Source organism: Trichoderma asperellum, chromosome 5 (assembly GCF_020647865.1).
Source record: "Trichoderma asperellum chromosome 5, complete sequence".
Lineage (NCBI taxonomy): Eukaryota > Fungi > Ascomycota > Sordariomycetes > Hypocreales > Hypocreaceae > Trichoderma > Trichoderma asperellum.
The window spans coordinates 3,026,464-3,038,382 of NC_089419.1; the positions used below are offsets into that span (position 1 = coordinate 3,026,464).

At 50.7% G+C, this 11,919-nt stretch overlaps 3 protein-coding genes across 3 annotated transcripts; 1 reads left to right on the forward strand and 2 right to left on the reverse strand.

The window, feature by feature from the left end:
* Positions 1–616: 616 nt before the first annotated feature.
* TrAFT101_009136 (uncharacterized protein) lies at positions 617–3,642 on the reverse strand. Its single transcript, XM_024910329.2, has 3 exons — positions 3,365–3,642; positions 3,142–3,309; positions 617–3,067 (listed from the first exon to the last, which is right to left on the reverse strand). Exons 1-3 carry the CDS (start codon positions 3,456–3,458, stop codon positions 1,152–1,154), a joined length of 2,178 nt encoding a protein of 725 aa, XP_024755699.1. The 5' UTR covers positions 3,459–3,642; the 3' UTR covers positions 617–1,151.
* Positions 3,643–3,838: 196 nt separating this feature from the next.
* Positions 3,839–7,850, forward strand: TrAFT101_009137 (uncharacterized protein). The gene is made up of 3 exons (XM_024901327.2): positions 3,839–4,162; positions 4,239–4,654; positions 4,726–7,850. Exons 1-3 carry the CDS (start codon positions 3,976–3,978, stop codon positions 7,696–7,698), a joined length of 3,576 nt encoding a protein of 1,191 aa, XP_024755698.2. The 5' UTR covers positions 3,839–3,975; the 3' UTR covers positions 7,699–7,850.
* A 121-nt stretch (positions 7,851–7,971) lies between these two features.
* Positions 7,972–11,180, reverse strand: TrAFT101_009138 (uncharacterized protein). The gene is made up of 4 exons (XM_024904551.2): positions 11,012–11,180; positions 10,783–10,887; positions 10,006–10,705; positions 7,972–9,934 (listed from the first exon to the last, which is right to left on the reverse strand). Exons 1-4 carry the CDS (start codon positions 11,042–11,044, stop codon positions 8,214–8,216), a joined length of 2,559 nt encoding a protein of 852 aa, XP_024755697.1. The 5' UTR covers positions 11,045–11,180; the 3' UTR covers positions 7,972–8,213.
* Between the last annotated feature and the right edge of the window lie 739 nt (positions 11,181–11,919).

The window sequence follows — 11,919 nt, forward strand, 5'->3', positions numbered from 1 at the left end:
AAGGTTCCAACCTTCTTCCGCTTCTCTCTATCTATCTCTCTCTCTATCTCTCTCTCTATCTCTCTCTATCTCTTTCATTGTCCGCGCGCGCCTCCCACGAAAACACAGACCAATCCATTCCATTCCATTCGCCCAAGAACAGAATCTGCCCGTTATTTCGGCGCCACACGTTCGGCCCGCCGCCGTGGCGGTTAAACCGAATAAACGAACCATTTTTTTGTACATGCATCCCACGCAGTATCCAAAAATAGCACCACAGATCTCGGGGTCTCTTCCCAGCCAACCAAACCAAACCACCGTCAATTGTTCTTTCCGATCTCTCCATCTCGCACCCCACGCACACGCGATATCTCATTTGACTGCTACAGTACGGTGTTACCAGCGGTTGGTTGTACTGCAGATGTATGCAAAGCATTTCCGAAATGAGTGTGTAGCGTCACCTTGGTAGTCCATTGACCGTGGGAAGAATACCGACCTAGGTCTGTGTCCAATAGAACGACATGCTATCTAATATCTGGCATCATAAACCATAGTATTACAAAGAAGAAGAAAAAACGAATAAATAGCACTCACAGTTGCTCAAACTAGAAGCCAAATAGAAAAGAAGAGAAAACCACATTTGTGCAGCAATAAGAAACAATAGCAGGCTAGTACCTATTACTACCTAGTAGCAGTAAAAATAGCAGTAAAAATAGCAGCCGGGGTAGCCTTACAATGCGCAATCAATTTACGCAAATGCCCCCCCTCTTTGGGCCGCACTGAACGGCCGGCGTCTAGAATAAAGTAGCACCACCGCATTCTTGCCTCTCTTATCCTATCAAGTCTCTTCCTCTCTAGACGCACACGCATTCACAGGCAGCAGATGAATTGTCCGCAGATACGTCAAAGTCGCACTGTCAAATTGGATACGAGCACACAGCATGGCGTGAAATGAAGACGCACATTGTCCTCCCACTCATACCGCTGTCTGCTGGAAGCAGGCACTGACCTTCCCACAATGCACCGTTCTGCCAAGAGCAACGAACAACTCCGTGTGTATCATATATAGTAGTAGTAGTAGTACATGTGGTCATATTAAAAAAAGAACAATCAAAATCTCCTCCCGCTGACCAGCACCGAATGACCACACCACCACTCCCCTCTTATTTGTATTACCCATCAAATCCATCCTCCCGCCAGTCTCCATGGCCTCCACCGCTTGCTGCTCCTCCACCTACTCCCCCTCCACCGCTTGCTGCTCCCGCTGCCGCCGCCGCCGCTGAGCCGAAATTGCTGGCGTGACTCTCAAAGTCTGCCGTGCCCAGCCAGTACAGCGAGAAGAAGACCAAGATATGCAGCGCCACGCAATAGGCGGCAAACAAGTTCCTGCTTGTCCGTGACGCCAGAACCATGCGCGTGATTGAATAGACCACCCTCTCTGGAAGACTCATGCGTCGATATGCTCTGGCCGATTCTCGGCCGCGGAACGCCGCAAATGGCGATATGCTGGACTCGTACGCTTTCTGGTAGCGGTTCAGCTCCATACCGGGATTTCCTGTCCCGCCGATGGTGACCGTCGACGGGTTGGGGTTGGTTGCGTAGGCCGATGATGAAGATGTCGTAGCCCCTCCTCGGCTGTAAGTCGACACATATCTTGTCTTTTCGTAAAGATTCAGATTGTCTTTTTGCAGAGCGGCCACTTCTTGTCGTAGTTGCTGGACCGCCCGATGGTTTTCTGAGAGCTCCTGCTCCAGCTGAGCGTTCCTCTTCTTGAAGCGATCTCTCTGCGCCATCACCATCGGCAGGATACCTGATCCTCCTCCCATTGGCTCACGCTCGCCGGGTGCTGTCCGAGGGTCTATTCCGCTGATAATGGATGATGTGGGTGATATTCTCCCGCCTTTACGTCCTTGAGCGCGAGTGATGTAGGTGCCAGCAACGGATGCGCCAGATGGGAAAGCGTTTGCCCCTTCTGCCTGGAGATTTTCCAGATCGCTCTCCAGCTTCTCGTTCAACTTCTGCGCCTTCTCTAGCTCCCCATTAGTTCTAGAAAGATCTTCCTGAAGATCTTCCAGCCGGCGCTGCAAGTCTTGGTGTGAGACCCGAAGAATCGTAAGCTCATCGTTGAGCTTTTTATTTCGCGCCAGCAAGAGTTTCTCCAAGGTATCGTTCTTGCCAGTGACCCCTTCGATTTCGTGCGGCGCCTCGTCGTCATCGCCAGTTGAAAACTCAATACTCTTGAGAACCTCAAGCTCCTGCTTCACTTCCTCGTAGTCACCCCACTGGTCCACCTTTTCTTTAAGAGACTCTTTCTCCTCTCTCAGCAGAGCCACCTCACGCTCTACTGATCGCAACTTGCTGTCGAGGTCGCGTTTAAACCCTTCCTTCTCTACTCTCGCTGCCTCCAACTTGCGGATGAGGGACGAATTCTCCGAGCGCATACGCATGTATCCAGGGTCATCCTCCAAGGATATGTTCTGAGACTGTCGCGACGATTTAGCCTGCGCAAGCTCAAGTCTCATCTGTTCATTCCGTGCTTCGACCTCGGCTAGCCTAGAGCTCGTCCGCTCGAGATCTACGTGAAGCATTTCAAGCTCGGCGTTCAAGGCTTGACTGCGCTGGCCATCTTGTTCTTCGCTGTTAGCCTTCCCTAGTCGCTGATTGACTTCGTAGTTGGCCTTCAGTTCGCTTAATAGGCGTTCCTGGTTCGCAACCTTCTCTTCGAGAGTCTTCTCTTTGGCCTCCCAATTATCCTTTTTCTCGTCCAGCACAGCAGTCCATGATGTTTCCACCTCTTTTACCTTGGCCTCCAAGTTATCCTCGAGTTCTTTGCGGGCAGCACGTTCGTCTTGAAGCCTGGACTCTGATTCTTCGAGCTGCGTCGTAAGCTTCGAGACGCTCTTTTGCAGATGCTTATTTTCTTCGGTAACTTTCGGTAGCGTGTCTTCGGATACTAGCATCGAATCGACCGAGGCTTCCAGTAAAGGATATGGATCGGGGGCCTCAGACAGCGAGGTGTATGCCTTGAGAAATGCCGAGTTCACCGATTTGGAGTGATTCGTAAGGAGATCGATAAAGGTTTGGTATGCTGTAGCCACGCAATGTCAGCCGTCGGTCTTGTTTTTGAACGCGAGGGTCATTAGCCAGGGAAAAAAAAGGCACCTTTGAGAAGGCCTTTGATCTCTGCCAACTTGGTGGCATCATCTGATTTTCTGAAATCCTTTGTCTTTTGCGCCAGCTCCTTGCGCTGCACCGTCGAGTCCCGTTGGTAGGTAACAATCTCCGACGCCGTATTGTCCAGATTGGATACCAACGTTGTCAGGTCAACATCTGTGCGAACGGTCAGTCGATTCAATTGCACGAATACCCGGCATGCTCTACATACTCCTCCACGCTGAGATGGCGTGAGAGAACTTGTTTCCTCCGCCAGCATCGGGGCTGCTACTCTGCGCTACAGCCCCATCTGTATCGTTCGACATGGTTGTTGAGCCCCTGGGGTGTATGTTTTTCGCCGCTGCGGAAGAGAGAGATGTTCGGTCAAGAAAACATTGAAATTCGGATTTTGTATCTATTCAGGGAGCAAAAGGCGCTGCTCCAATGGTTAAATGCTCCAGGTTGGTGGATAGCCAGCGTGTGGTTGTCAATTGTGAAACGAGTTGACGTAGCTGAAGTTGCATCGGCACAAGGCAACGCAAGCTTCCGGGCGCCAGTGCCCCGTAGTTCCAGCGTGTCCTAGTGCTAAACAACCAGCCACAGGGGCCCAGCAGCAGCGCCCCACCTCAGCCTCGCCCGCAGCAGCTCACAGCTCTCCAGCGCTGGACGAAAGGCTGGGGCATTCGTCACCTTGAACACGAGCACTTTAAGGGCCCCCCTCCAGCTCGCGTTTCCAAGTCGCTGCTCTGGTCGCGAGCGCGAATCTCTCGCCGCGATCCATCTTCCCGGAAACCAACATGCGCCCGGTTCTCAGATGACATCACCAGAAGGAGATACGCTGTCATGACATCCAATGGCCCGGGTGGAGGGGCATCATCACCATCATCCACCATGGCTTCGCCAACCGTTAATGCGCAGCCTATAGACCGATCAGAGGGGCCGTTTGTGTTGCAACCATGGGTCGATTCAGTGCCTCTCTCCGCAGATGGCACTGACGGCGATATCAAGATCAACTGTGTCGAGTATTTTGGTTCGTGAGCTCTTTGTTTACACCCTTGACCACTTATACCATTTGCTAACTCATCGTTACCATCCTCGATATGTAGACGGTAACCTCTACGTCGGCACTTCTGCCGCTGAGCTTCTTCACTTCGTTAGCATCCCTCCAGATCCCTCCGACCCGTCCGGACGACCGGTGTTCATTCCAGCCTCCAGGCTCTCCCCCGCATTCGCTGAAAACACCACCTCTCGACCTGGTGTTCAGCAGATCTTGCTCCTACCTCGCGTTGGGAAGGCGTGTATATTATGCAATGGAACCGTCACATTTTACTCTCTTCCGGAGTTGAGTCCAGTTTTTGGGACGAAGCAGGTCAAGAATTGCGGCTGGATTGGTGGCGTTGACTTGAACGAAGAGGGACTTGGCGATGGAGCTACGAACACTGGTGAGACCGTCACGGCTCTTCTTTCTCTCAATAGGCGAATCCAAGTTGTTAGGATTGACGAAGATGTGCGCGCTGTCAAGGTATGACTCAGTGCCCGTTCTTTCCAACAAGATTTTCTCATGATCAATGCTCACCACTTACATATTTCTAGAATATCGACTTTGCAGGAAGCACTCTTTCTGTGCGACGAGATTCTATAGCATGTGTCGCGGATTCAAAGACGTACGCTCTTCTCGATGTGGACCGACAACTAAAGATTCCTCTCATGAACATGTCATCTTTGGAAGAAAATCCTAATTCTGCCGAATTTGGTCATGTCCAAGACATTGCTAAGGGCGCTGGTGGACGAAGTACCTCGAGAAGCCGGGCACAGCCTAGAAGCAGTTCACAAAGCCATAACCGAAGTGCTAGCCTGGGAACCACAGGCCCGTCTAGAGACTCACCAGCTCCCGATTCTCGAGGAACAAGCCCACGGCCGCCTGCCTCACAGGCGTTATCTCCCCCCGGACAGCCATCGAGCCCTCGACCTCCCGAGGAGCATAGTTCAACTCCGCCACCCGGCGACAAGCCGCTACCAGCACCCCCTCCGCCATCTAGCCCAGCTCCACAGATTGTGACAGTTTTCTTAAAGCCGCATATTGCCTCACCAACCCCAGAAGAATTCCTTCTTGTCATGGGCACGACTCCTTCTGAACCTGGTGTTGGCATGTTTGTAAACCTTGATGGTGATCCTACACGGCCAACAATTACATTCGATATATACCCTGAGCTAGTTGTGGTTGACGGCAATTCATCAGGTGCTAGCTCGTCAGAAGATGAAGACGGCTATGTGTTTGCCTCTATGACAAAAGATGTCCAGGGTGTCCCTCACAGCGGAATTGAAATTCAAAGTTGGAGCGCCGGTAATGAAGCACATCCCGAAAAGCAATGGCTAGAAGCAGATGATGCTAGCTTAAGTGGGAGATACGGGATTCGTGCTCTCACAAACAGCCAGGAGACCCAATCTGACGAGGTAGTTGAGAAACTCAGCATGAGAAAATTCATACCGTTTCCTAGCTCAGCTGAGTTCTCCGCTCCAAAGTCACCAACGCTAAAGCCCTCAAACTCTCGGACTACTCTCTCAATCGAACAGCTATCAAAGGAGAAAGAACTCTTCGAGCGTGACGCTGATTCACAAGACGGTGAGCCGCTTCCAGAGGGGTGGGAAGCCGCACGAATTACAGAAGGTGAGGAATTTGCTCGCCGCCTTGCAAAATCCAAGACGCGCGTTGCTGTATGGCGTGGCAATCGGATCTGGTGGGCTGTTCGAAATCCTCTGATTGTCCAACTCGACAAGAGATTGGAGATTGCCCGCCAGGCAGCATACAATGATAAGCAAGATATTGATAAACGCGCAATCATTATGGTTTTATCGGCTATTCGCGATCGTGAGCCAAAGACGGAGCTCGAATTCACTACATTTGGCTACATACAACAAAAAGCTGGAGTCATCCTTTTGATCAATCTCCTTCTCTCGGCGCCAGACACAGAATTCTCAGACGATGAATTAAATGCTTTACAAGAAGTACTAGTCGAAAGTAAGCTTGATCCTCGGGTTATCCTATCTCTAATTCCGGGTGTTCGGAATGAAATTATCGAAGGTCGTCAAGGTATTTGGGTTTATGGCGGTGTAAAAGAATCTCCTGAAGCTTTCCTGGCAAGTCCAGCATTCCAGAATCTATATCAAGAAGGCATTAGAGGCCTTCCGCTCAAAACTCTGCATTTTTTGAGGCGCTATCTACACGCCTGGAGAAAGTTAAAGGGCTTTGGAAGCGTATTAGTCGAGGCTGAGGTGTTTCGAACAGTAGATGCAGCACTACTACTTGTGCTACTAGAGCTTGACAGGCATTCGCCCAAGGGTCTAGGGAAGGGAGGTGCCGTCAGAGCTGAGATAGGTGCACTGGTGGACGGCGGCATAGACTGCTTGGATCGAGCTGTCAGCCTCCTCGAATCATATCACAGATTCTTTGCTCTGAGTCGATTATATCACAGCCGCAAAATGTCTGCCGATGTTTTAGCGACTTGGAAGCGCGTCCTCGAAGGAGAGGAAGACGATGCCCAAGAGTTAGTTGACGGTGAACAAAGAATAAGGGATTACCTTGCCAAGATCAACAACCAAGAACTTGTTCAAGAATACGGTCTATGGTTAGCCAACAGAAACCCAAGACTTGGCGTGCAGGTATTCGCCGAGGATAAGAGCAAGGCACCCAAGTTTGAGCCCGCGAAGGCAGTGGAGTTACTGCGTGCGGAAGCTCCAGGTGCCGTCAGATATTACTTGGAACATTTGGTGTTTGATAAAGGCTATGAAACATACGTTAACGAGCTTATTTCATATTATCTGGAGGTTGTCATGGACGATCTCAAATTGGACGAGAGCCGGGAGCGCGTCTTAGCCGCGTATGATGCCTACAGAGCTCTTCAAAATCCTAAGCCAACGTATAGGCATTTCCTGACTGAAAATGCCCCTGAAAACGACGAGGTCTGGCAAAGCCGCCTTCGGCTACTTCAACTCCTTGGCGGCCCTCATGAGTACGACGTTGCTGCGATTAGAGAGCGCACCGACAAGTTATCAGGCGACCTGCTCGTCCCCGAGGCCATCATCCTCGCCGGCCGAGAACGCAAGCACGAAGAGGCTCTGCGTCTTCTAGTCCACAAGCTTGGCGACTACGACACAGCGGTGTCGTACTGCCTCCGCGGCGGTGCGACCATCTACTCTCCCATGCAGGGCCGCCGCGACAGCGTACCCGAAATCGAACAGCAGCGCCGCCTCTTTCAGGTCGTCTTCAGGGAATTCCTCGCCATTGACGACGTCAGCGATCGCGTTGGGCAAACCAGCGCTCTACTTGACCGCTTCGGCGGGTGGTTCGAAATTGACGACGTACTGGCTCTCATCCCTGACCGGTGGTCAGTCGACATCGTTGCCGGATTCCTCGTTGGGGCTATCCGAAAACTGGTGCAGGAGAAGAACGAGGCGATGATGAAGAGAGCCCTTAGTGGCACGGAGAATTTGAGGGTGAGTTATGATTTGGTCGTGAAGATTGGCGAGAAGGGGCCGAAGATTGAGGAGGCGCCGAGTCAGGAATAGAGCGTTTGTAAAAAGGAGGCATTTGTCCCATTTTTTTGAGAAGAGCGATGTGTTATTGGCGTTGTTTTGGGGGGGAAGATGTGAGGGTTTTTTGAATAATTGCTTCGAATACAATTTATACATGTATGTAACGAAAATTATACCACGTCTACGATACAATACTTCTCCTCGTAAATCAATCTTGTATAACACCGGTAAGATAGATACCAGCATGGGAACGCTTTCATACTATAAAGGATTTAAAGAAAGGAAAGGAAAGTAATGAGTATAAATTGGGCTATTGAATTGAATGCCATCTACTTTCCGCTCTGAACGCCTTAACATGTGCATATATATACGTATATATATAAACGGACGGTGCATATATATATATATACTGCTCATTCCTGTCTGCAGGATCGAGTCATAAATATCAACAGGATATACGACGCTAAGTGCGCTCTACACGTCAGACCGTAGTCTGAATAATTTCATACACATAAGAAAGCTTTCTCTCATCTTTCATCTTTATCGCTTCAATCTTCCTCATCATCAGCTTCTTCCACAGTAACAGCTCTGCCCTTTCCCTTGTCAGACGGCTCTTCCTCCGTTTGAGCCGCTTCGTTCTGTTCAAGCTCCAAGATACTCGGTTCCCTTTTGAGATCCGTCTCGGGTACAGATTCATGGGCATTGCTGCTGCTGCTTTCCGGTACGTTTTCAGTCTCTATTTGCGGGGCTGCCTGTGTACTTGCTTGGCTAGCCGTGTCTCCTTGGTCTAGACGAGATCCGCTTCCGAAGAGCTGGTTGGACCCGCCCCAATTTGGCAACATTGGGCTGGGTGACACTACGGGAGGGTGATCTGACGAAGTTACAGGAGTTGGGAGTTGATCTCCTTGTAGCCTCGCAGCATTGGGAGCAGGAGCGGGGAATGGCGAAGATTCAGCCCGCGCGGTCTCTTGATTATGCGGCACCGTCGGTGTTGGCCGTATTGAGATTGATGCAGCCTGGCTTCCGTTTGTAAGATCTCCAGTGTGAGGTACACCAGTGGTCTGAGGAGGAAATTGCGGTGCAGTCTGAGCATTATCCAGCCTTTGTAGAGGCGTCAAGGACCACCCAGGGGGCAGCACCAGTCCCTCTGGCAACTCAGAGCTACCGGCAGGGATTGCTGTCGTGGAGGGGCCAGCTCCGTGCCGAGTCATCAATGGGCTGTTCATTCTTGGCGGCATGCCCGGAAAGGGTGGAGGAAATGGTGCCAAACCACCAAGCTGAGGTACCTGTAAGGGCAACGGTGGTAGGCCTACTGGAGGAAGACCCCCAGGTGGTTGATTGAATGATGCAGGGAATTGGCCCTGGCCGTTCTGCGCGGCGTCCTGTGGCTGCAGTCGTCGCTGACGAAGCCGTTGGATCTCATTGTTGAGCAAGTTGGCGATTTGTAGTTCTTGTTGCGTATTTTGTAAGTTCTGCAATTCGCGTTGCAACATCTGCTCCGCCTGCTGTAAGAGAGTTCCGATCTGTTGAAGGCTATCACCCGATGGAGGCAACTGGGACTGATTCTGAGAGGCTGTCGTAACTGGGTTTTGTTCCTGGCCACCAGCAATTTGCGGCATGCCAAACTGTTGAGCGAGTTGGCGCACTTGCTGGTCATTAGCTCCAAATCCAACTCTTATTGGACCAAGAGTAAAGACACGGGGCTGTCCGCCGGCCCGTCCCCCTTGAGGATGAGGCGCAGCTCCATCTTGCCCATCGCCTTGTATACCGTTATCGTTGTTTCTATTGTCGTTTTCATTTCCGCGTTGATTCTGGCCGCGTTGCGGCGCCTGACCGAATTGTATTCTGAGACCAGCTTGACGACGACCATTACGAGGTCGTGGTTGTTCGCCTGTGACAGGGCTTCTACATGTCGGGCACACCTGTTGCCGTTCCAGCCAGCTTCTGAGGCAGCCAAGATGTAGAATGTGACCGCAGGGGAGCTTCTTGGGGCGCACGCGGTCGACAACACCTACGTTCTCTGCAGGATCCCAGAAACGCATTTCCTCACGGCAAATGATGCATGTGTTCTCTTGTGCGAGATCTTGCACAGTAGCATCTGCGTATTTATTCATTTCTTGAATAGCCCGTCTGTAGCGTAAAAGCGCATTGAGTCTCTTCAAGAAGTCTCTCGTTGTCATAAACAAGTCCCGCATAATATGAATAGGAAGACCATAGAACATGAGAAGCATCATAAAGAAGGAGATGTAAATTCCCAGCTTGGCAAAGTCTAGCGATCACTGTTAGAATTTTGGGGTTTTCTTATACATTCTTCAGAAAAAAAAGGGGGGCTCCTCTTACCAGTCACCAAGTCCAACCAAAGAATCAGCTCACCCTTGGCCGACCAGCCGGGCACTTCAATGTCCATTTCGTCAATATCATCAGGATTGGGCAAAGGTTCTTCATTCTCCGGAGCTGGCTCCCCAGCTGCAGCGGCTGCTTCGCGTTGACGAATAATCTCATCTCGCTGGCGGCTGATCTCGGCCTTTCGCTCCGCCAAAAGCTTGCGGGTCTGCAGCTCGAGGATGCGCTGTTCCGTGATGGATACCAAGTAGCGAAATCCCGTTCTTCCAGAGTTGGTGGCCAGGATGGCAAACTCAAACAGGAACATGACCATCATATTCGGCCTCGCCTGCTGAATGACGGTGAGGACAGTATATCGAAGTATCCAGATGTCGTAAATGAAACTAGCCGCAAGGGAGACGCTGAGGCGCAGGTGGAAGAGTCGGGGATTCGTAGGGGGTTGCTGCTCCAGAAAGTCTACACGGCCGTCTCCAATCCAGCCCCAGACCTTTCCCGTGACCAATGCCGTGAACATGACGAGGAACCAAGCGCCAATCTCTTCTCGAAAGATTGTCATGGCCAGACATGTCTCGGTGATGGCAAACCATGCTCGTTCGGTAAGTTGCTCGACCTCGATCGCGCGCAGCGTGCCAAAGCATATCTGCGTCAAGGCATAGATGAAACTAGTGTACAAGAACAATGTGAAATTGACCAGAACCTATAGATAACAGAGTCAACTGCTGAATCCCACCACCGTGACAAGTAGACATGAAGGGAGGGAGTGATGTCACGTACCAGCAGACAGAAGTTGCTCTGCGCAAGGTACACCATAGCCGAGTAGAAGTTGGCACGCTGGTGAAATGCCGAGAGAATGACGCCACCCGCCAGGGCAGTCGACACCTAGAACAGCCATATGTGAGCGTCATGTCCAGCATATACCGAGTAGTTGTTTGATGGACGGGTGTGAATGCCGCGTAGCCTGATTGGAGGAGCGCCTGACACCAGCTTGGAGATCGTGACCTACCCCGGCGTACCAGCCCAGCCGCAGTTTGAACATTGCGAACCAAAGACTTGACTTGGATTGATGAAGAGCGCGAATTTCCAGATTCTACATTTCCATCATTCGAGCTTGCAATCGCTCTCGCTGGATTGTGAGAAGACGAAACGGACTCGAATGGGTGATTGACAATTGTCGGTATGCTTGATGCCACGTTATTGATAAGGGAGGTAACAATATGTAGGTAAGCTCAGTGACGCAACTTGCTTGGTTGAAGCAGCACGTGACTGGAACTCGGCGTTCCGTGGCTTAGCCGATTTGATGCTGAAGCCCGCTCTTAGCTTATCAGTTTAGTGCCGTCTCTGCAGCGCTGCATAGAACGTGTGCTGAGCAATTCAATCGGCATTCAGCGAGTGAGGCAAGCTGATCTAGCTCTTCACAAAAAGTGACATTCCTTTATTTAATTATATACAGCGTGTACGATATCAATAAGCCCCATATTAGGAGCTGGGAGCATGCAGTTTCACACGATGATATCTCGGTCCTCTTGCCCATCCTTTAAGCGACCCCATCCTCAGCCCAAACATCACTCTCACTCTCGCGCCAAACTACAATAAACAAACCATGCAAGGTTAACATCTGTAATCTAGTTGAATAAGATATCCAAGCATATAAGAAAAAACACTTTCAAATTCCGCAAATTGCCATGCTCATCGTAAAACGGCGAGTGTGATGCAAGAGGTTTAGCATGGCATTTGCTCGCCGTTTCGACCGGCACTTATACAGAATACATCGTATTTACCCTGTGCAATCTATATTATCCAAAGTATTACACTATGCAATCATGCCTCAGTTTCTTCCATCTAACAGACTTTCACTCTTAAAACGACAATCAATCCCGTCCAATGCTGAATACTCATTCATACCGTTCACTC

Bases quoted from the DNA above. Each gene is read 5' to 3' on its own strand.
- TrAFT101_009136 (XM_024910329.2), bottom strand. From the start codon at position 3,458: ATGTCGAACGATACAGATGGGGCTGTAGCGCAGAGTAGCAGCCCCGAT. The intron at 3,310-3,364 runs GTATGTAGAGCA...CCGTTCGCACAG, and splicing joins CGCCATCTCAGCGTGGAGGA to ATGTTGACCTGACAACGTTG. The intron at 3,068-3,141 runs GTGCCTTTTTTT...GCGTGGCTACAG, and splicing joins GATCAAAGGCCTTCTCAAAG to CATACCAAACCTTTATCGAT.
- TrAFT101_009138 (XM_024904551.2), bottom strand. From the start codon at position 11,044: ATGTTCAAACTGCGGCTGGGCTGGTACGCCGGG. The intron at 10,888-11,011 runs GTAGGTCACGAT...TGGCTGTTCTAG, and splicing joins GGCTGGGCTGGTACGCCGGG to GTGTCGACTGCCCTGGCGGG. The intron at 9,935-10,005 runs GTAAGAGGAGCC...AGTGATCGCTAG, and splicing joins TTGGTTGGACTTGGTGACTG to ACTTTGCCAAGCTGGGAATT.
- TrAFT101_009137 (XM_024901327.2), top strand. From the start codon at position 3,976: ATGACATCCAATGGCCCGGGTGGAGGGGCATCATCACCATCATCCACC. The intron at 4,163-4,238 runs GTTCGTGAGCTC...CTCGATATGTAG, and splicing joins CAACTGTGTCGAGTATTTTG to ACGGTAACCTCTACGTCGGC. The intron at 4,655-4,725 runs GTATGACTCAGT...ACATATTTCTAG, and splicing joins AAGATGTGCGCGCTGTCAAG to AATATCGACTTTGCAGGAAG.